Below are 23,002 nucleotides of genomic sequence, written 5' to 3'. Positions count from 1 at the left end.
CACCACGGGGCTCCGTCCTGTCTGACGTTTTATTGCTGACTTGAAGGGAGACACAGGAAGGGGCTTCATACTTTCTCTTGGCACCTCAGGGGGTGGGCTGGGAACGAGTTTGGAGGGTCTGTGTTCTCCTGCTCTTCACGCACTGTCTTACCTTTCCTGTGGCCAGGCCTGGGGACTCCGGCCTCTGCGTGCCGGGGGGACACTGGGGTGAAGCACTTGGTCAGCGTGAGGCTGCATCACCCAGGTGGGCCGGCACATGCCTCCCGGCCATGGCCAGTTGGGCACTGTGCCTCCTGTGCCCCCCCATGGGGAAGACTCTGCTTTTGGAGGGCCATGTTGGTACCACCTAGGTTACCTGTCGGTGAGTGGGGAGGGAGGGGAACAGGCGTGGGCCGCAGCCCACTCTCCTCAGGGACAGCAAGGGCATGGGAACAGTATGGGGACACACACAGGCAGGGGACTGCCTGGAGACTCTGCCAGCAAGGCCGGCAGCCCAGGGCACTTGGGCAATGGGACAGCTTCAGCAAGACCAGGACCAAAACCATGAGGATACAAGGGGACCAAAACCTCACCTCCCTGCCTTCCCAGTAGGAGGGGTTTGGGAATCTGTGATGCAAGAGCCTGGCAGGGAGGACAGGGCTGGACTCATGCTTCACAGTTGAATCCAGATAGTGCCCCCTGCCCCCCAGGCAGGGCTCAGCACCCTGGCCCTGGCCTCTGCTCATGGCCTTGGAGGGGTCAGAGCAGAGGATTTACCAAGACGTGGGGTGTTGCAGCCCACCTGCCAGCCCCAGTCTCCTCAGCCTGGCCCCGGGGCTGCCCTGGGGGTCCAGCCAGGCTGACCAGTCTCCTGCAGCAAAGCTCATTCCCGCTCTGCCCTCCTTCTCCTGACCACCTGCCCCTGGAAGCCCAGGTCCCACATCAGGCCTCCTTAGGCCGTACTAGGTCCCTGGGGAAATCTGGCTCCCACCAGAGCTGCCTTGTCCCAGGAGATTCCAGAACATGACACGGCCAGCCTGAGGCTCTGCTCACCTTTTCAGTCATTGGGCCGTGAAGGGGAAGTGTAGTCCTGAGTGTGAGTCTCAGTTTCCTTGAGGAGGGCGGGCTGCAGAAGTGCAGGCAGGGGTAGTCGAGTTAGGAGGGGGCTGGACCTGAAGGGGCCAAATGGAGGCCCTGCCTGCTGTTCCAACATCCCCTGGAACTACACGGGGAGCCTAGCCGTGGCTCTGGGCTGGGCTGCAGGGCTCAGGAGCAACGTCCGGGGGAAGGAGAGGCTGTCCCACTGTCTGGGGTGATCAGACAGCCCAAGAAGTGACAGTCCACAGAGGTGGCTGTGAGAGCCGAAGGCCTGAGCTGCACACGGAGCACCTGTGTCAGTGGTGCATCGCCGACCAGTGCTTCTGCCCAATGCATTTTAAAGGAATTATTAGGAAAGGGAAGTGTGACACAAACCAGGATATGCGAAAATACCAGCCTTTACTTTTTATTGTTAAATCCCATAGACCTAAAGTCACTCCAACACATTGCGAAACGTTTCTCCTTTCTGCACATGTTGTCGTGGACAGTGACAGTTTGTGTCCACCAGCCAGAGACCCCACTCACATAGCCCATGGGCAAGGCCCTGTCTCCTGGTCTCCAAGAAATGTGCCTCATGGGAAGCAGGAGGAGGCGTGTCCCAAGCAGCCTGCAGCTCAGGCCCGGCTAGACGGAGCCCAGGGCCTGCCTGCTCCTGGGAGTGGGGTGCATGCACCTGTGAAGCCACAGCAAAGAAGGCCGGTTCAGAGTGGGGACCCCAGGAAAGACACACAGCTGGGTGGTGGTGCCCTGGCTAGGCTGGGTCACCAGGCAGGACTCTGGGGGCCAGAGGCACAGTCAGTGAGGACTCTGAGGATGAGTGTGGAGGAGCCACTCTTCAAGAAGCCCCGCGTTCCCTGTTAAGAAGTGAGGCCCTGTCCCCAGAAGAGTCCAAGCCTGGTGAGACCAAGGCAGTTGCAGCCAGGAGCCCAGTGAGGAATGGGGCCTGCACGGTGACCCCTGAGGATCCCCGAAGTCCAGGGATCCTGGGGGCTGTGGGGCCGAGACCCAGACTGAGGGCAGAAAGTGGCCCCGGTGTTCTGATGCCATGATTGGTTCCTAATCACCACAGGAAGAGGCCAGCTGGCCTGTGCTGGCCCCTCCCAGGCCCCCTGCACCCTCCAGTGGGGCTGAAATTGGGAACTTCAGTGAGTGACATGTTTATCTTCCAGCTTATGAGAAGCTTCTGAGTTATCTCAAGTTTTTCCCAAAACAACATTTTTTTCTCCATTCCTTAAAAACCAGCAGTGGAACAGAGATCATCTTGTTTCATAGTGCGTCGTCCTCAGCCAGCAGTGTTGGCACAGGAGGGTTGCATAGCAACTGGCTTCCATTGGCTTTCTGAGAAGTCACCGAAGCTACTGGACTGCTCTCACTTCAGATATTTCCCAGGATGACAAGAATCAAAGCACACAGAAACCAGAGGCCTGGGGAGAATCAAAGAAGAACAGCAGGTTTCTTCACATGAAATACCAGGTCGACACAAGGTGTGGCGCGCTCTCAGGCACTTCCCAGTGTTGGAGGAGGAAGGTCTGAGGAATCCGGGTCTGCTAGTAGAAGGCAAGAGGCGAGAGGCTGGGCATGTGGGCTCAGCATGCCAAGAACCGCAATGTCCGACGGCTCAGCGCCCCCCTCCTGTCACTGTGAGAGTTCTGAGCCGTAACCCTCCCACTTTGATCCTGTGCTTCTCTACCTGTGTGAGGGGCACTGTGGGGGTGGCAGAGCACCCCTGGGTAGCCACCTAATCTCCCTAGATGTGGGTCCCAGCCCCCAACTTGATGGGGGCCCAGCCTGGTGGCCAGCCTCTAGGCATCCCAGTGCCCTGGGGGCCAGCCCCTGCCCTGGGAGTGTCCTGTGAGACTCTGGGCCTGGACTTCTCTGGGAATAGGCTGCAGGATCTGGGAGGAAGGGTTTCAAGGACATGCCCTAATGATACGGAGTCCAAAAAGGGAAATAAGGAGCTCACCTCTGGCCTCTCTGGGCTCTGAGAAGGTGAGGTCTGAGCTCCTCAGAGGCTGGAGCTGCAGGGAGGAGGCCACCAGCTTGGGGCTGCCCCCCCAAGGAGTGTGACCTCTGGCCGTGTTGGTCCTGTGGGACCTGCAGCAAGTTATTCAGTGTCACTGAGCCCTTGAGTCCCCCGTGAAGTGAACACACACTAGCAATGACGGCAGTAAGGAGGGATTCACATGAGTTACTATCTTCAGGGCCCCATGGGCTCAGGCCCTGTCTGTCACCCCTTAGGCAACATTGCTACCTGCCTCATCACACCATACCCACCCGGCCAGCAGGACTCTGGCTCCCAGAGGCAGCAGCCTGCCATGGTCACCCAGAATGAGCCATGAGCCATGCTGCTCTGGGAAGGGGCCAGCACAGTTCTTCTACAGGCCAGGGAGAGAGAGCGCCAGGCTCCTTGCCCTTTGCTCCCTCAAGTGTTCCCCCATGCTAGCGGTCCCCACAGAGAGCAGTTTTGCTACCTGCCAAGGGGTGCTAATGCCATTTAATAGGTAGAGGCTGGGGTGCTGCTTAGCACCCTATGGTGCACAGGACTGTCCCCACACTGAGAAGTTGCTGGACCCAAATGTTGGCAGGGCGGAGGTGGAGGGGAGCCCTGCTCCCTGAGCCCAGGGTGTCCTGCCTCCCCGCAGGCTGCCGTGTTTCCCAAGTGTCTGGGGGCTGGTTTGCAGCAGGGCCACCTGGGGCCAGGGAATTGAAAGCCTTCTGTGACTGAAGCCAACCTCCTGGGACAGGAGCCCCAGAGCTTTGGCAGCCCATTTGGGTACACTGCCACCCCCAGGAACTGGGGTCCTATCTCCGTCTTTACCATCCTTGTCATGACAGTGACAGGACCAGGAACATTCATAGGCCATGACCATCCTGGCCGGAAGCCACTGTGCCCCTGGCTGTACCCTGGGGTTGCACCCATCCTCAGGTGGGGAGCTCAGGACAGTGAGGTAACTTGTCCAAGAACTCGGAGCAGGTAAGGGAGGAGCGAGTCTCCCATCCCGGTGCTCTCTTCCGGCCCTGGTGAGCTGCGCTGGTCGCCTGCCCAGCTGGCCTGGGGACATGCGGGCAGAGCCACTCCAGCCTGGAGCTGTCCAGAGGAAGGTTGCAGTTTGTCTCAGTCTCCAGGGGTAAGGGGGGAAGAGCAGAAATAACTCAGCTCCTTCAGGAGCAAGCAATGGACTGTCAGAGAGCACTGGCTGCAGCCTCCCTCTGGACAGCTAGGGGAAGTTCTTGATTGACTTACTGGGTGTGGGACCCCAGAGACCGCCTCCATCTCCAGGTCTCCACTGCCAGGTTCCCTCAGGACTCAGAGCTGCATGCCCCTGCCTCCCCCACCAGCCCAGCCCTGGCCCCACTGTGCTTGGCAGCAGCGCCACCATGTGGCCGCCTCGGGGCTGCCCTGTCCTTCCAGTCCCTCTGGAACTGGGCGGTGGCACACCTCCACCCCTTTCCAGCCTTTGGACTTGTGGTGAGTTATTTCAGTTGCCTCAGACATGGTTCCTCACCCAGAAAATAGGACAGTGACCACACCTGATTCTTAAGACAGTTGTACGATTCAAGTTAGATGATGATGTAAACTCAGAGCCTGGTCATCAGCTCACAGTGACCCTGGTGTAGGGACCTGACAGCCGCACCCAGCCCAGGACATGCACATACCCCAAGCACTGTTGTTGGCTCTGGACAAGGGGGCCTCGGCTCCCTCTGGGATGCTCTGGTGGTGTGTGGGGTCTGTGGTGAGTCTGCAGCCACCTGCTTGCCAAGCTCACACATGGGCCCCACCCCCGCACAGCTGGCGACAGGCTCAGTCCCACGCAGAGACCTACAGGCAGCCAAGAGACAGCAGCCATGGGCAGGGGCAACACAGATGCCACAGGGAGGTGGGTGTAAGAATCATTCTTAATTCATACAGGAAGCTCCCTCAGCTTGTCTGTCATTTCTGTGGGGAAGTAGAAGAGTCTCCTCTCCTGGCTCAGAGGAGAGCCGCTGCTCCCATGCTGTGATACCTGGCAAGGGCATGGAACAGGGGGGCCCGGAGAGGGGCCCACGTGAGGATCACACGGTCAAAGGCAGAGTGACAAGAGGTCGGTCTGGGCAGGTCCCACCAGAGTCTAACGACCCACATAGCTTAGACCTTCCCCTGGGTGCCAGGCCTGCCCGGCTACCCACGGTCTCCACCTGGACTCCCTGTCTGTAAGGAGCCTTTCAGGAATGTGGGAGGGCCAGGGGCAGTGTCCAAGAAGTGAGTAAAGTAAGTCAAGAAAGGTCAGGCCTGGGGCATGCGATGCAGAAGCTCACAGGTGTGTGTCTGGGGGCTGTCACCTGGTGAGGCAAAGCCACTCCAGCCAGTTTTGTCCTTTTGAATCTCTGCTTCACTGGCCTAACTTGGGACCCAGGCCAGCTCTGGGCAGGGCTGGGCAGGTCTGGGCAGGGCACCTGGCCTGATCACCCACCCATAAGCTGCACCCCACAAAGTGGGAGAGATCCCTGGAACAAAATGTCCAAGCTATTCCTGCGCAAGCAAGCTGGGCCCCTGAAGTCCATCCCATGACGGTGTCCCTGGCACCGCAGACCCCAAGGTGCCCTGAGAATGTGTGTACCCCATGCTGTGCCTCCCACACAGGATCCATTGCCGGGACACTTCCACCCCCACCCCTGCCAGCCCTGACACCTCTCATTCTCCTCTCCTTCCACCAGAGCCGGGCTCTGCTGATGTTGCACCAGGCAGGCCCCACGCACCTCGGTGGCCATTGTCCCCCTACAGCCCCATTCCCTCCTCCCTGACCCAGAAGGCTCTTTCTGAAATGTTCATGGGCCCTACACCTGTGGTGGGGCACAAAGTCAATGCCTGGCCGCAGGTGGCCCCAGGCTCCCCACCCCCACTCAAATGCTTCAGACCCAGCAAGGACAAGGCCCTGGTTTCCTGTGCCCATCTCACAGGGGCCAGGACCTTGAGAAAGGTGGGGAGTGGGCAGAGGAATAAGTGGGAGCAACTCCCACACCTTGGACACCAGCGTGCTGACCTCCTCCTCCACGTCTCAGGATGTTCCCCACTCATCCGTCCAGGCCACAGGCCCCCACCGGGCCTGGGGCATGGCCATTCCTTTCTGAGATCTGCCCCCCAGGGCCACCATGCCTGGTGCAACCCCTCAGGGAGCCTCCTCAGACCCACAGGCAGGAGATGGTCCCAGCCTGTTCTGCTCTGGACCCTGCAGCACAGACCCTGGTGGGGCTGGAGAATGCAAGGAGTAGTCTGCCTTCTTAAAATGGGAGAAGCAAAGATGAGGCAAGAACAGAACACAAAGCAGTATTTCAATAAATTATCCTGCAGTGGCAGTGGGGTTGATTTGGGTGCAAGAGGGGCTGGGAGCAGGGGGCTGACCTTGGGGAGCCCCCAAGCCTGGGAGAGAGCAGGCACCAGCCAGTGTCAGTCCAGCCTGGGAGGCCATGAGAAGGGCTGTGCTCCTGAGGACCTTGATGCCAGGGCTCTCAGCCTGGTGGCCTGGGAGGTGTGTTTTGTTTTATGCACATAACTTATTTTAATTTGAGCCAACACATCCTATAAGTAGGCTTCTTGCTAAAATTCAGATTTAGAGGAAGGCCTGAGGGATGCAGTCGAACAGCTCCGGCCTCTGTTCTCAAATGCCAGCAGCAGGTGGCACCCTCAACACCTTTCAGTGATGCATGGGCTCCTTGGTTTGTCACAGCCTTGCCACTCCTACCGCCGCCACTTTCTTGATCATAATAGGAAAACATTGCTTTGTTGCTCATTCCTTCCAAACTGGCAAAAAGAAAAAGAAAAAAGGGAGAGAGAGAAAGAGAGACTTTTCTCACAGCCGACCTGCCGCACTGACCCGTGCCCCTGCCTGGTCCCTGTTGGCACTCCGGTTTGCAGTACCTTCCCAGCAGTGCACACAGACCCACCCACTGGACCCCTCTCTCTGTGTCCCCAACCTGCTCGCCCCCCTCCCCCTGCCGTAAGCCTGGCTGCCACCTGTGGCTCCATCCCTCACCTGGTTCTGACACAGGTGTGTCTTTCTGGCTGGACTTTTGATCCCTCCTCCAAACACATGGACAGAGCTCATGTGGAATGTATCAGCTGGACCCTGGACCAGCCACTACATTGGTCTGCCAGCCAGTGCCCTCGACTGGGGTTCTCATGGTATCCATGGAGGAGGAAGTGCAGGACTCTCAGCCGCACGTGATAGAAACACAACTTTCACAAGGAGGAATCCCTTGACCCATAAATGAGATGCACACCTGTGGGGGGCAACCTCGAAGGTGGCCCCAGTGACCCGCCTCCTGGTGTTCAAGTTGCTCTGCTCCATGTGGGCAGGACCCAGGCTCAAGTGTAAATAGGCCGTGGCTCTGCCCTGAGTGTGCCCCCGGTTCTCCAGCACACCTCACACTGGGGTGAGGGGACCCTGTGGTGTGGCAAGGATGCTGTCCTGCAGCCCATGAGGACCTGTGTCCTGCCAGCGACTGTTTGTCCCAGAGGGAGCCTGCAGGTGAGGCAGCTGCCCCTGCCCTCAGCTGCCTGCCATCTCGTGGCTCACCTTGTCTCAGCTGCTGTCACATTCCTGACTCAGAAACCACAGATAACAAATGTTCAGGTGTTGAGACTGTACACTGGAATAGCTTGTTCTGTGGTGATGGACAACAAACAGACCTGCTATCCGGCTGGCCTCAGGCCTGGGTGAACCCTGGGTCATTCAAGGACACCAGAGTCAACCTGCCTCCAGCCCGGGGCCCTGCTCTGCTCTGTGGCAGTTTCTTCCTCCAGTGGGTCTCCTCCCATGGCAGGAGGAGGCCCACTGCTCTAGGATCGTTGTCTCCCACCTTTCTGACTCCTTGGCCCACTCTCTTGAGTATTACCTCAACCATCATGGCTCCAGGCAGACGCAGAGCCGAGACAGGCCGGGCAGGAGCCCAGACTAAATAGTCCCAACTTGTAGAATTTGGAACCCTGAGGACAGGTGAGGCCTTCTCAGAGAATAATCTGGCATTGGGCTGGGAGACCCAGCCCTTTCTCTGGAAGGGGCCTGTCCAGGCTGCAGAGCTGCATCACAGGCCTGCGAAGGAGATGGAGCGGCACTGGGGGCTCTGCAGCTAGCCTAGATAGAGCAGTCATCTTCAACTGTTGTGACTGACACCAAATTCAAGGAGTGCACCACTTGGGGTGCTGTATACAAAAACAAACATGATTATCTTAAGGCACTTTAATTTACTGCTGCAGATAAAGGAGACCAAATTCACTTCCAAAGCTCTGCCTCCCCAAGGGCACTTACTTAGCCATTGCTCATATACACTATTTGGTCAATTATACGTTGATTTCTTCTTTGCACTTTGCTCCACTTTCTGGTTTGAGTTCTCCTGGAGCTTATCCTATTGACAGTTGCATCTGCATAATGCTGTGCTACATTTTAACATTTAGCAAGAATCACATTTAGAAACAACACTTAAAACTGCCCAGACCTTGAGACCTTCTGCTATCTAACATGATGATTCTCCGTTTGGACTTGGGCCGGCAATCTTAAACTCAGTAGGGTACAACCACAAGGCCCCAAACTCTAGTAAGAAATTCAGAACTCCCACATGAGTTCCTTCCTTCTCTTGCCACCTAAAACTCACTTCCTAGGGAGGAGATTCTTCTACAAGGCCCCTCCTTAAGAGCTGCGACCTCTCAGGGTGTCCTGGAGGCAGCTGCCACCTGGCAGGGATGAGGCTGACTGTGGGGCCTTGCTAGGGTATGATGCGGCTGCAGTTCCCTCCCTGGAGCCCCTCTGTACCACAGAGGTGTTGGGGTGATCTGCAGAAACAATCTCCACAGTCCAGCAGTTTACAACAAAGCTTTATTCCCTACTCAGCTATGCGTGCAGTATGAGCTAGCAGAGAACTCTGGTCTCATTGTCACTCGGGTCCTGGGTGACAGAGCAGCCACCCTCTCAATGTTGCTGGTTCACAGACTAGAGAGGGGGAGGTCTCATCGGAGCGAGCAGACCCGACTAGGAAGAGCTGCACATCACCCTTGTTTACAGCTCACTGGTCAGGGCTGTCACATGCTCCCTTCCCTCTGGAGAGGCAGGCAGGGCACCTCCCTCCCCTGCTCCCACCTCTTCCAGGCTGCACACCTCTGTGCCCATGTCCAGCAGGTCCTGGTCACCAGGTCTCTCACTCTGGTATGTGTCCTATTCATTAGGACCCACTATATCTTTTTATAACACTCTCATCTCCCAGGCGCAGCTGGCTCTGTGTGTGGGACCTGGGAGCCGGTCTGCCAACTTGTATGTCACTAACTGGGATGACACAGGAGACTCCTGGCAACAACTAGCCCCTCCATGGCTTTGCCTTGTCCTTCATTCTATGAGATGCCCTGGCTCGCCCGCAATACCCCAGACCTGCCCACACAAGGATAGATATGTGGCTCTGCTTGGTGGATGTGGCTGTGGGAGAAAGAGCCAGAATGCCCGCACAGTCCACTGAGGAGTGCGTGTATCTCCTTGACAGCCTGATGTAACTTCCAAGAGGAAGAGAGCGCACAGGACCCTCAGCTTGGCTGGAAGCACGGTGGGGAAGGGAGGCAATTTAGGCCAGGGGATGAAATGTACACTTTGGTTTCAGGCTGCCTGGGATCGGATTTCAACTCCACTTTCCAGCTCTGTGACCTGGGGGAAGTTCCTTGAGTTCTCCCAGCCTCAGTTTGCTCCTCTCGGGGTGCCTGTGCAGCCAGAATGGCAATGCTGCAGTGCAGAGCGTGGCTGGCTTCGGCTATAGGCAGTGGCATGCCACACGGCGCAGGGCTCTCTCCTCCGTGGCTCCTGAGGGAATCGGCTCTGTGCCCCGTTCTTTATGGTGCTCCTTTGCTGCAACTGCTGTAGTTTTGGGTTTTGTTGTTGTTGTTGTTGTTTTTGCCTCTGTTGCATCATTTTCTGTGAAACAGAATGAAAACAGAGTGTTACAGAAACCTCCCAGCCCCCATCCCTGGGGGTCTTACTACTCTAGGTTCATTTTTTGCCTGCTGCTGGTAGAAACTGTGGCTCTCAATGCCAGAGTTTGGTAAAAAGGAATTATTTAATTAAAAATTATACAGGTTTAGAATAATGGCAGAATTCTGACATTAAATGTCATTCCCTTTAGAAACAAAGATATACCCACAAACACACAGTCCTGCCCTCCGCCTTTGCCTAGTCGGGCAGTCTCAGAAGAAAAAAATCGAAAGTCCGAAGCTCACTTCTCCTGGTTCCTCCCAGTAATCTGGGGTGGGCTGGGCAGGCCTCCGCAGTTCGCAGCACCATCAACTGTGTCGCCCTGACCCTTGACGCCAGTTCTTAATCCAAAACCACATGGTACCTCCTCGTGGCCAGCTGGCGAGAGTCCTTTCAACCCCTATTGACCCGCATGGTCCTGCAAGGTGCCACATTGTCCCCCATCCCACATGGCTGCCCCCCTTTTCATTTAAATCTCAGCCTGGATCCTCCTCCGTAACCCCATTTCCGACTCCTTCCACAATCAGCTACACCGGCTAGCACTCCCATATTTTCCGCCTTCCTTGGCTGCCATAGTCAGTCCAGGCAGGTGTGGCCCCGTGGTGTGGACTAGACCATTGCCAAGCTCTCGTGCAGGCGCTGTAACCCGGGGAACTGCCTCCCTGGTACATCATGGGCCAAAGTCACGCAGATCTTTCAGTGTTTCTATGAGGCTAGCCTGCTGTTATGATATGCAAAATAACTCTCAATCCCTGTTCTGCCGCTTTTCCCAGTCCCCAAGCTAGGCTTGGGTGGGGCGGGGGGGGGGGCGCGGGGGGTGCTTCTTAGCCTACACCCTGTTCTAAACCTCGTTCCAACCCATTACTGTTAGAAATGTGCAAGAAACAGAGGTGGGAGGAACCAGATGATCTGGTCCAAGTGCCTTTATTTGATGCTGTGCTTACAGGCGGGCTGAGTTGGGATCGATTGCAGCACTGGGGGGAGGCAGGAATGGGGTTTTTAAAAGAAAAAGCACAGGCTTTGTGGGGGAATAGGAGAGGGGTTAGTCTGTTGTTCTTCCAGGCGGGTGCCTCAGGGTTCCAGGATAAGCTGGGACCAGGATGAGCCAGGGCAAGCCAGGCTGTTCCTGGGCACTGGAGGGTCAGTCTGACCACTGGCCATTGTGGCTAGCGCCAGATGTCTATTGTGTGCGGTGGGAGAGAGTTTCGATTAAGCCGCGGGCCATCAATTGAGTTGGGACAACTGGGTCATGAGCAGTCTGGCAGGCTGGGAAACTTCAGTTACAATAGGGCTCCCTGCCCTTCCCTGGGCTGGCACACCACACTGGAACTTCTTTCTCCTGCCCTGAACCTGACCAGACCGTAACCTCTTTGGGGCAAAAGCTACATGGCTTATGCCTCCTGTCCAGGGCTGTACACAACAAGTGTCTGATAGAATGCAGGGTGGAAATGAGGTGAGCCGAAGGGAACTTTGAGACCTTAAATGACCTCAGAGCTTTGCTTTCACATCTCACCTGAAAACTGTACACAGTGATTTTGAGTGGATACTCACTGGGGAGCCAAAAATGGAGCCAAGTGGAAAGCAGGTCCTGAGAAGACTAGGCAAGGGCCACTGTGTCACCTGGACCAGGTCCCCAGTGGCTGGGGCATGTCTGCCCAGCCCCCAGCAACTTCACAAGACGCTAAGCCCTCTTCCATCTCTCCACCCCTTCAGTCCACGAGCCTGATTGAGATTGGGAACCCCTCTCAGAGCCTGGAGAACGTCTGCCGCTGGGCCTACCTCCAGCAGAAGCCAGACACAGGCCACGACGAATACCATGATCATGCCATCTTCCTCACACGGCAGGACTTCGGGCCCTCAGGCATGCAAGGTGAGCCTTACTCCTCCAGGGGTCAGAAAGGAAGGAGGCCAGGCACGAGCCACTGGCCCTGCAAGGGCCCTGGGAACCTTGGCCCAGGCCAGGGAAGGGTATCAGGGCAGGGAGTGGTGGCTGCCTTACCCACCTGGCAAGAGCCTGGGTCAGTGCTAGTGCCCCTGCGATTTTCCCCAGGGCACCACCTACCCCTGGTGGGCAGTGAAGGGCAGAGGTGGTGAAGGGGGCGGGGGCGGGGACAGGGGCTGGCAGCCAGGCCTCAGCTGGGAACTACTGCAGCTGAGTTTCAGAGTTGTTTGCGGCCCCAGTTTTAAAAAACAAATTTGAACAAGATTTTAGCCATTAAAATTTTAGGGGTTTTACTTAAAAATTCAAACTATGTAAAACTGACAGATCTGAAAGAAGAATAGGCAAGTCTACAACCACAGTCGAAGATTGTAATGTATTTCCTTTTTAATGGAAAGAACAACAGGTAAGAAAATCAGTAAAGATACAGAAGATTTGAATTACACAAGCAGATCTACTTGATATATGTAGGATACTGCACCAAACAACTCGAAAAGACCTGATCTTGTGAGCGTACACAAAAAACAGACCCAAACAGACTATGCTGGGCCATAGCCAAGTCTCGACAGAATGTAAAAGATCAAAGTCACACAAAACAGAAAGATAGCTTGACGTATTTTGAATGCCTGGAAATTAAACATTATACTCATAAATAATTCATGGTTCAAAGAAGAAATATCAGTAGAAATTAGAACATAATTGTAAACGGAATGCAATGACAACGTGGCATATCAACACTTGGGGACATAGCTAACACAATGATTGGAATGGTGTTTATAGCTTTATGGGCATTTATTAAGGGAAAAAAGGCTGAAAAATCAGTCATAGAAACATCTATCTCAAGAAATTTGAAACAGAACATCAAACTAAACTCACAAAAGTAGAAGGAAGGAAATTTTAAAGGTAAGGGTTGAAATGAAAGTCAATAGTGCAATAGAGAAAATAAATAGAACCCAGGTTAGCTCCTTTGTAAAACATGGATTAAAACAGAAAAGCCCACAGCAATACTAATTTTTAAAAAGAAAGAAAATACAAATTTACTAAAATCACAAATATAAAAAGGACATGATTACAAATTTTACTTTAAAAAGATTGTAAGATAATGAGAAGGTATTTTGAACAGCTTTGTGTCAATAAGTTTGTCAATTTAGATGAAGGGTACAAATACTTTGACTAAACATTAAATCTGAGAAAAAATAGAAAATCTGAATAGTCTCATATCAATTAAAGATTTTGAATTTGTAATTAAAAGGCTCCCTTCAAAGTTAACTCCTGCAATTGATAATATTACACAAGAATTCTTCATAAGTTCTAAGGAAGAATCATACCAAGCACATACAAACTCTTGACACAATGGAAAAAAAAGGTACATTTTTCCAACTAATTTTATGAGGCCTGCTAACATTGAAACCAAAATCTAAGGACATTGTAAGAACAACATACAAGCCAATCTCTCTCAGGAATATAGATACAAAATCTGTAACAGAATATTAGCAAATCAAATTTGGTGCTGTATTTTTTTAAAAGTACTATATCACAATAAACTTCACTATATTCTAGGAATGCAAAGCTTGGTTAACATTTGAAAATCCATCATTGTAATGTACCACATTAACAGAATAAAGGAGAAAAATTTATCTCCATTGATCATCTCAATTGATCCAGAAAAAGTACTCGATAAAAATCAAGATTTGTTTATGATCAAATGTCCTGTTGGATTAGGACTGGAAGAACTTTCTGAATGTGGTAGTGGACAGTTCCCCCCGAAACTGCAATGGCAACATGTTGAAAGCTTTTCTCCTAGACTGAAAATAGGTCAAGAATGCCCGCTGTCACCACTTCTCTTCACACTCGCTGTGGAGGCCCCAGCCAAGGGAAAAATAAAACACAGGAATCAGAAAGGAAAACAATCTGACTCTTGTTTGAAGGTGATATACTGGTGTACATAGAAAATCCAAAAGAATCTAAAAATAAATCATTAAAATTATTAATTTTTGGATAGCATGTCAATATACAAAAGTCAATGGAAGTTATGTATTCTAACAACAGATTAAATTTTTAAAATTAGTATCACTTATAATGGAACAAAAAGCATCAAATACCTAGGAGTAAGTCTAAGAAAATGTGTCCAAGACCTAGACCACAAATTATGACATGGCCTCAATGAAGGGCAGGCCCTGCCTGTGGGCAGGCAGGGAGACTCCCCAGTGCTCTGAGACCAGATTCTCCAGGTTCATCTTGAGGACGACGCCATGTGCTCCAGGGCAAATGCAGCTCCAGAAGGACATCCTGAGGGTATTGACAAGTTGGTTCTAATGTTTCTACAGACCAGCAGTGGGTCAAGCATAGCCAGAACAATTGGAGAAGATGATGAAAGTATATTCAATACTTACGAGAATACAGTAGTTCGAGAGTGTACGTTTGATGCAAAGACTAACAAACGTGTCCTTAGAACAGGAGAGAGTCCAGAGTTGGACTTCAGTGTGAAAGTGGTTGGTTGTGAAGGTGACACTGCAAAACAGAGTGGACGATGACGCTTACCCAGTGATGTTGGGCCAGCTGACTACTGAGACTGGGGGGAGAGTGAAGCCTGACACCCCTCTTCCATAAGCACATGTCATACTTGTGGATGTTTTAGATCCTAACTTAGTGGGTTTTACGTCTACCTATGAAAGGTGAAATAATAATAGGTAATAGAATATGATATTAGAATATCTCCACATTTGGGGGGTAACAGCAGATTTCTTTAAAAAGAGATAAGCCCTGGCTGGTGTGGCTCAGTGGATTGAGTGCTGGCCTGTGAACCAAAGGGTCACCGGTTCAATTCCCAGTCAGGGCACATGCCTGGGTTGTGGGCCAGGTCCCCAGGAGGAGGTGCACAAGAGGCAACCACACATTGATGTTTCCTTCCATCTTTCTCCCTCCTTTCCCCTCTCTCTAAAAATAAAGAAATAAAATCTTTAAAAAATAAAAGGAGATAAAAAGCACTAAACACAATGGAAAAGATAAACATTACCACATTAACATTAAAAACTAATGTTCATTAAAGGCATCATTAATCCACTGGGGAAAAATACCCATAATACATATACTGCATCTAATAAAGAACTTATATCTGAAATAGGTGAACTCTGGCAAATGAATAACAACAATGCTAGTCAAATAACCCTGTAGAACCATGGGCAGGAGACTTTGTCAGGCTCTTAACAAAACATAAATGATCCATAAGCATATGAAAAGATGCTCAACCTCAATAGACATTAGGGAAATGCAATAAAACCACAATCAGAATCCAGAATACACCTAATAGAATGGCTGAAATAAAAAAGACTGAGAGCCCCACACCTTGGTGAGGACCGGATATGTAGTTCTCATACTCTGGTAGGGATATAAATTGTGCAACCACTTTGGGAAACTGCTGAGCAGTATTGATTAAAGCCAAGCACAAACGCACCCAGCAGTGACACGCCTCCCGGAGGTGCAGCATGTGGTCACCAAAGGGTGACGCAGGAGTGTTCACAGCAGCATTACTTACGATGACTCTCAAACACGGAGTAGCTTAAATCCACCAACAGGTGAGTAGGTGGAGATACAGCCACACACAAATGACAACCACGGCTGCATGCAGCACTGGGGGCAACCCACAAGTGGAACGTTGAGCGGAAAGTCCAGTGGAGAAGGGGCTTACTTAGGGTTCCATTGACTTCAGCTCTGGAAGTGGGCAAACCGATCTGTGGTGTCGAAAGACAAGGGAGTGGAGAGGAGGGGCGTGTCCCAAAAGGGGCTTCTGCAGTGTGAGGGCAGTTTTATCTCATGACCAGGAGGGTACACACGTGGGTGTGATCACTTTGTGGTAATTCTCTAGTTGTATCCTCATGATTTGTGGCGTTTTATGGGCATAAATAGTACTTCAAAAGCAAGAGCTTGAACGATTTATATAGAAATAATTATTAAGAGGAGTGGACCCATTTCACCCACTTCATCCTCTATGGACGGTCATTTTTTAAATTATTTTTTTATCCCCACCCAAAGACACTTTTTCATTTTTTAGAGAGAGAGGGAGAGAGAGAAACATCCTATGTGAGAGGGAAACATCGATTGGTTGCCTCCAGTATGCTCCCCAGCCAGGGGTCAGACCCACATCCTAGGCATGTGCCTGACTGTTAATCGAACCTGCAGCCTTTTGGTCTGTAGCACCACAGTCCAACCAACTGAGCCACCCAGCCAGGGTGGCTTTTTATTAGTTTCCAGCTGATCATTCCAGTAATCCTTTTTATAAACACAAGCATATTTATGTTTATTCCTCTCACCACTTTCTCCCTGAATTATTATACACACCGCTCCACTTCTTGCTCTGCTCTCTCTGCTGCCACTTGCCCATATTTGCATGTCTAGGGAGGCTTATCCAGTGATGCTGGGCAGGCTAAGAAGGTTAGTTTATGTTAACAAACCATCTCTGACACTAGAGTGGCTTCCTTGCCATGCTGATCAGCACCACAGCGGGACAGAGACTGTGAGTGCAGTTCCACTGAACACAGAGCGAGGCTTCTGTTTGGTGCCAGTCTCTCCATTTTGAGGGGCTGCTCGTGTCCCTTCAAGGCCTGCAGTAGTCAGTCAGCCTTGTCCAGGTGAGAGCTCCCATGGGGACAGACTGTCCCAGAGGGAGGAAACTTTTATATTAAGTGACCTCATCCTTCATTTAAAAATGTGGAAGAATAACCAAGGATTACTGAACATTTAAAAAAAAAAAAAAACCTGTACTAAGTTGGGAAACAAAATCAGAAAACTGACTTCAGAGGAAACAGATAAGTTAGAAAATGGAAAAGAACTTTTTAAAAAGTAATATTTTCCCAGAATGTTTGGGAAAATACACCCATAAACCCAGAACAGGTTGCTAAGAAGAATTAGCAATAAAGAAAGAGTTTTTATGGAATTACAGTTATGATGGTTAAAATAGAAAATTCAAAAGCTGAGGCACAAAGTCAAGGGCATCCAGAAATATTAAAATATGAGAGAAAAGTTAGGAGACACGGACAATTCAGGAGGTATAATATGTATCTAACAAGATTTCCAGAAATAGAGAGCAACAGGAAGATAACAGACAGAAGGGTATAAAGAAAATGAAGATCCTTTTTCAAATCTTCAGGCTGCAAAGGCCCATGTCCACTGAGCGGTGCAGATGAGAAGTACTTGCAGGAGGTGAACCTTCGCAGGCCAGGAGAAAGTACATAGGATGGGGAGGGCTCCCCAAGCTTTGCTCTGGCCCCCAATTCAAGAAAAATCATCTCAAAATGCATAGAGCAAAACACAGTTGAAGATAGAGGTTTTCCTGATTATTCCCAGGAAAAGACCGTGGTCAGATCGCTCACACAGACAAGTCTGAGGCCCACACACTTTCTTCTCTCCTCAACCTTTCTCCTTCACGGCTCTCCCAGGGCTCTCCCATAGCATCTGAGTGCAGTGAGGTTAGGTCAGTGTTCCCTGAGTGGGACCCCTCGATTTACGGGCCTCTCAGGCCCCCAGGTGCCACAGCAGAGGCCCCTGGCACTAGCAGCTCTGTCTCCACTCTTAATCTTGCCTGGGACCAAATGGTGGGCCTCACTTTCCAGCCTTCCTGCCTCTGGTGGGGTCTCGGTGCCAGACCTCCCACCCTGCCTTCCCTGTCCCCGGGGCTTCTGAAGAAAACCCAATGACCAGGCTCCAGCCAGCAGGGCTCAGTCTTCCACCACAGGGCCCCCAGCCTCCCCCGCCAGGTCCCTCAGCCCTGCCCCTGCTCCATGCCCCCCTCCCCCAGGGCCACACAGAGTCACTGGATTGGCACAATGTGCTGCATCTCACTGTTATCTGTGAGTTCGGCAGTCCCGTCAGAGCTGAGTGACTGGGTGAGGTGGCAAGGCGGTCACTGTGCTTCTATGTCAGGGGGCATGCTCCTCGGCCACCACCCTGCCATGCCCCTCCCTCCCTCTCTGGTTGCACCTGCCCCTCAGCCCCTGGAGGAGGGGACCCTCTGGCAGGAATGTGGCTCAGAATCTTCTCAGATGGGGCACAGGGTTAGCAGGCCAAGGGCTCCATGGGTCCTGTCGCCTGTGGCTGTGTGCCCTCAGTCCTCTTCTCCTGCCCACTCAGTGTGGCCAGCCGGGCAGTGTGGCCTGTAGTGTTTATTGCCTGGCCACACACCCAGGGGCCACTCTGAGGCCCACCCCTGCTGCAGCTTCCTGTGCCCTGTGGGAATGGGTCCGGCTGCGTCTTCCAGGTCCCACAGCCAAGTGGGTAGGTGGGGGTGGCATGAAAGGGGATGCCTGGAGGGGGTGCCGAGGTGGCAGAAAGCCTGCTAGGTGAGACCTAGCATGAGGAGCAGGTGGGCAGGACTGAGACCTGCTGCCCAGGGCGGAGCTGTCCTGAGCTGTGCCCCCAGGGGCAGGTGGCTCTGCCCTGGGGACAGTGGGCCCCGGGGAGCTGGAGCCACCCTTCATCTCCCCCCAGGCTATGCTCCTGTCACTGGGATGTGCCACCCCGTCCGCAGCTGTACCCTGAACCATGAGGACGGCTTCTCCTCGGCTTTCGTGGTGGCCCACGAGACTGGCCACGTGTAAGTGGCCCCAGCGCCCTGGCTGTCTGGGAAAGGCTGCCTGAGGGACCCCACTTCTCTGAGCCAGGCCCACAAAGGGAGGGTGGGTGGGGCAGAGCCAATAGGCCAGCACGGCAGGCGGGGGCTCAGCGAGGCTGCATGGCTCCCTGCGCAGGCTGGGCATGGAGCACGATGGGCAAGGCAACCGCTGTGGTGACGAGGTCCGGCTGGGCAGCATCATGGCACCCCTGGTGCAGGCAGCCTTCCACCGCTTCCACTGGTCCCGCTGCAGCCAGCAGGAGCTGAGCCGCTACCTGCAGTGAGTACCACCCCGTGCCCCCACGGACAGCCTGGAGCCCGGGGCTCAGCTGTAACAAGGTTCATGTCCTGGTGTGCCTGGGCCCAGCACAAGCCCCCATACCTTGGGTCCTCCAATTCCAGGCACAGGGGAGGGGAGAGGCAGTGAGCAGCGCAGGTCAGTGTTGGGGGGGGGGGCGTCCCACTGTGGGGGCATCTCTAATAGACACCTGGGATCTGGGTAAACCAGCCCTGGCTAGTTTGCACCAAGGAACAGAAATGCAGCCAGGAAACTGAGGCAGCACAGCCAAGAGCTGGAGTGTGCAGACAGGCCCACCAGCCAGCTCCAGAAGGGGCCTCAGCTGCCCCATGGGCTGGGTGGCCAGTCCGGCTGAAGGCAGCCTGCAGCGCCCATGTCCTCTCACAGCTCTTATGACTGCCTGCGGGATGACCCCTTCGCCCACAACTGGCCGACACTGCCCCAGCTCCCTGGGCTGCATTACTCCATGAACGAGCAGTGCCGCTTCGACTTTGGCCTGGGCTACATGATGTGTACTGCGGTGAGTATTGGAGCCAGAGCCCTGGGACAGCATCTCCCTCCACACCCAGTCACACACAGTGCCTACCTGCCCATCCAGACTTGGTCCTGGGCAGGGAGCACGCAGCTGACAAGGGCTGTGAGCTGAGCATCAGCAAGGAATGGTGGGGGCCTGGTGAGGCCCTGTGTGGTCTGCAGAGTTCAGGAGGGCTTCCCTAGGAAGAGGTGAGGGGTGAGGCTGAGTGGGAGGACAGGGCGTTCCAGAGGCAGGAATCACAAGTGCAAAGGCCTGGAGGTGTGGGCACATCACATGCAGAGGAGCATCCAGTGGTTCCCTGGGGCTGAGGGCCCGGACAGAGCCATTGGCACCTCAAAACCGGGTGTATCTGCTGGTGTGGGCCACCAGCTGTGCAGCAGCTCAGCAAGAGCATTAGTGCCTGTCAGTGAATGCCTCACTGCTCACCTCCCCTGCACGGAGGAGGTCTGCAAAGGATCCCTGTTCTACAGATGAGGAGTTGGGAGCCCAGAGAGGGGAGATAAAGTGTCTGAGGCCACAGAATGAGCCGGTGGGGGAGGGGGGGAATAGATCTGGGTCCCAAGGCTGACTGCTGTGAGGGCCTGGGGAATGTGGTAGGCAATGGGGAGCTCTGGAAAAGTTTGAAGGGGGGAGTGGCACAGCCAGGTCTGGTCTCAGCAGTACCCTTCAGGGGTGCCCCGAAGGAAGGTCTCTCAGGTTATGAAGGAGAAAGTCAGCAGAGAAGCCCCTGTGAGGTCTAGAGGACAGAGGGCAAGGCTGGAGCAGGGACAGGGCCTGTTGGAGCAGAGGGATGGGCTTCAGGAGGTCAAGAGGTGGGTCAGGGGGTGCCCTTAGGACCCTGTAGTGTCAGACCCTGGGCCAGAGATGCCAGCCCTCATGCCAGGCACACTGGCCCCCAGCTGTTTGTCCAGGCCCTGTGGAGAGTGCAGTCATCAAAGGTTGGGGGCTGCGGAGGCCCAGTAGCCCATAGGGACTTGAATCAGTGGCTGTACACCTGAGATTCTCATGGCCTCAGAATCACAGGGAGCCCAGGGCATCCGCTGGCCACACAGGCCTGTCCCAGGCAGCCAGGCCATGCCAGGGCACAGCTGTCCAAGAGGACCTGGGGGAACAGAGTACCCCCAGTGGGAAGCGCCCTGACCAGTGGCTGGTGTTCTCTTTCAGTTCCGGACCTTTGACCCCTGCAAGCAGCTGTGGTGCAGCCACCCTGACAATCCCTACTTTTGCAAGACCAAGAAGGGCCCCCCCCTGGATGGGACCATGTGTGCGCCTGGCAAGGTGAGTCCAGGCACAGGACAGGCACCAAGGCACACTCAGATCTCCAGGCACAGTCCCTTCAGAACCCGGGGGCAAGGGGAGCAGTGCAGACTTCCCCTGCCTCCTTTCTAATAACATGCCCCTCCACGTGTCACTCCAGAGCAAATGTGATGCTCAGAGCTCCTCACTGTGCTTCAGTCCCCCACCTCTGAAGAGTAGTTATAGGGTTCCAACAGTCTTCAGTCTCCCCTGCACTGTGGGGTCTGGGTCACCTCATCTTGAGGCCAGCATTGGGGTTGGGTAGCTGCTGAGTCCCCAGGCCCAGCATCAGGCTTAGCCTGTCCACCTTTGAGACCTCTCTGTTTGCCCGCCTAGTGGGCAGACTTGCCCCTCAAAGTCAGTCAGTAATTGCTCACCACCATCCGCTATCTGCCCAGGCCCATTTCCCACCTCCAGCAAATCAGCAGAAAGACCCTCCCAGTACTTTCTCTCCTGACTCCAGACCTGATTCTCATTGGTTCCGATGAAACCTCACACTCACTCCTTGGCCAATCACTTGCTAAGGGTCTGTCTTATGCAGATTAGCCTAAAGTGTGTGGCAGCCTACCAGGGCTCAGCCCACTGAAGCTGCTCATACCTGCACCTGCTCCATGGGGAGCAGGGTAGACTCCAGCCCATGTCCACCAACCCAGGCCTAGAAAGTTCCCAAATAAGATGGGCCTGAGGTTCCTCCAGGTGGGTCTTAAATTCTGTTTAATTTTATTTTGTCCATCGTGTAGTTTCTTAAAGCCACAGATCCCTAATCCCAATCCTACAGATTTTGGGTTGCAATAAGGATCAGGAATTGTTTTTGTAATTTTTAAAATTATGGTGAAGTCCAAGTAACATAAAATGCACTATATTAGCCAGTTTAATGTGTGCAATACAGTGGTATTTAGTTACATCACCACTGTATAGTTGCAGAACTTTTTCATTGCCCCAAAAGGAGATCCCATTAAGCATTGACTCTTCATTCCCTTCCTCTCTCCAGCCCTTGGCAACCACTGATATACCCTGGGTGTCCTTGGATTTGCCTATTCTGGAATTTCATATAACTGGAATCATATAATATGTGGCCTTGTGTGTCTTGCTTCTCTCACTCAGCAACATGTTTTTGAGGTTCATCCATGCTATGGCCTGTGTCAGTGCTTCCTTCCTTTTTGTGGCTAAATAAATAGTCCCACTGTCTGGGTGCACCACACTGTGCTGATCTGTTTGCCTGTCGATGGCATGTGAGTTGTCTCCACCTTCTGGTGTTTGTGAATGGGCTGCTGTGAACCTTATGAGCATGTTTTGTTTGGAGACCTGGGAGTTGATATTTTTAAGAGGTACCCTGGTGATTTGGCTGTGCCCCCAGTCTTAATGAACAGTTAGAAGCTGGAGGTGGGACATTTGGTAGTAAAACACCAGACACCTAGTAATCATGCAGTACTAACCATGCAGCCCTCCTCCCCACAGGGTCCTGAAGCATTTGCCATAACCCCAGTGGGGGGCCCAGTGCACCCAGAGCTGGCAGATGAGACTAGCTCAGCATGGCCTCCTACCCCAGGCTGCCCCTCCCAACCACACTGGGCAGAGGGACGGTGGCTGGTGTGGGAGGCAGGCCCTGCACAGGCATACTCGCCTGAGGAGTGGTGCTGGCCTTCACCCCTAGGCACCTGGCCACTGGGAAAAGGTGAGTTGGAGAGTGCCAGCATGCCCAGCTGGTGGACCCTCCTCCCACAGGGTGGAGGGGCCTGATGAGGAAGGTGGGCAGATGTGGCAGAAGAGCCCCTTCCTCACAGACACCACTGACCCAGCCATTGCCCTCCTCTCTTTTAGGTGGTAGGGCCCTTTGTTAATTTAGCCCAGCAAATAAAATTGCTGTTTTTGTGGGGGGTGGGGGAAACAGAGTTATGCTGACTGAGGGGTAGAGCTGCAGCTCAGGTCAGCCTGCCATGGTTCACAAGAGCACAGGCTGAAAATCCCTAAACCAGGGATTCTCAATGTGTGGAGTGGGGATGCAGCGGTAAAGGGGGGCACCTCCCAGGCGCCCTTCAGAATCCTGCACCTGTGTGCATTATTATGGTAGTGTAATTGTATATTTTGATTAGTCATTTCTTACCTCCCCCTTTGCTGCAAGAAAAGCCACAGGGGCAAGGAGAGGGGGGACCAGGTTGGAGGAATAGCAGATCATCTCAGGCTGTGCTGAGCTCATCAGTCCCTCTCTGTCCCTCTTTGTCCCCCCCTTCCTGTGGGCCCCTCAGCAGGGGTCCCCATGCTCAGG

The 23,002-nt window shown here is 53.4% G+C and overlaps 1 protein-coding gene across 3 annotated transcripts in view; it reads left to right on the top strand.

Moving 5' to 3' along the window:
- ADAMTS2 (ADAM metallopeptidase with thrombospondin type 1 motif 2) overlaps positions 1-23,002 on the top strand; it is a 294,714-nt gene that overhangs the window by 192,691 nt on the left and 79,021 nt on the right. For 2 of the 3 annotated variants that reach the window (XM_053910546.2, XM_053910545.1), the window contains exons 6-10: positions 11,775-11,931; positions 18,484-18,589; positions 18,744-18,887; positions 19,293-19,425; positions 20,605-20,718. In XM_053910546.2, coding sequence (XP_053766521.1) covers positions 11,775-11,931; positions 18,484-18,589; positions 18,744-18,887; positions 19,293-19,425; positions 20,605-20,718 — 654 coding nt within the window. The remainder of the gene's footprint in view (positions 1-11,774; positions 11,932-18,483; positions 18,590-18,743; positions 18,888-19,292; positions 19,426-20,604; positions 20,719-23,002) is intronic. The other variant, XM_053910547.2, reaches the window with a different exon arrangement.

Source organism: Desmodus rotundus, chromosome 9 (genome assembly GCF_022682495.2).
Source record: "Desmodus rotundus isolate HL8 chromosome 9, HLdesRot8A.1, whole genome shotgun sequence".
Lineage (NCBI taxonomy): Eukaryota > Metazoa > Chordata > Mammalia > Chiroptera > Phyllostomidae > Desmodus > Desmodus rotundus.
This window is presented reverse-complemented; position numbering and strand designations above follow the sequence as displayed.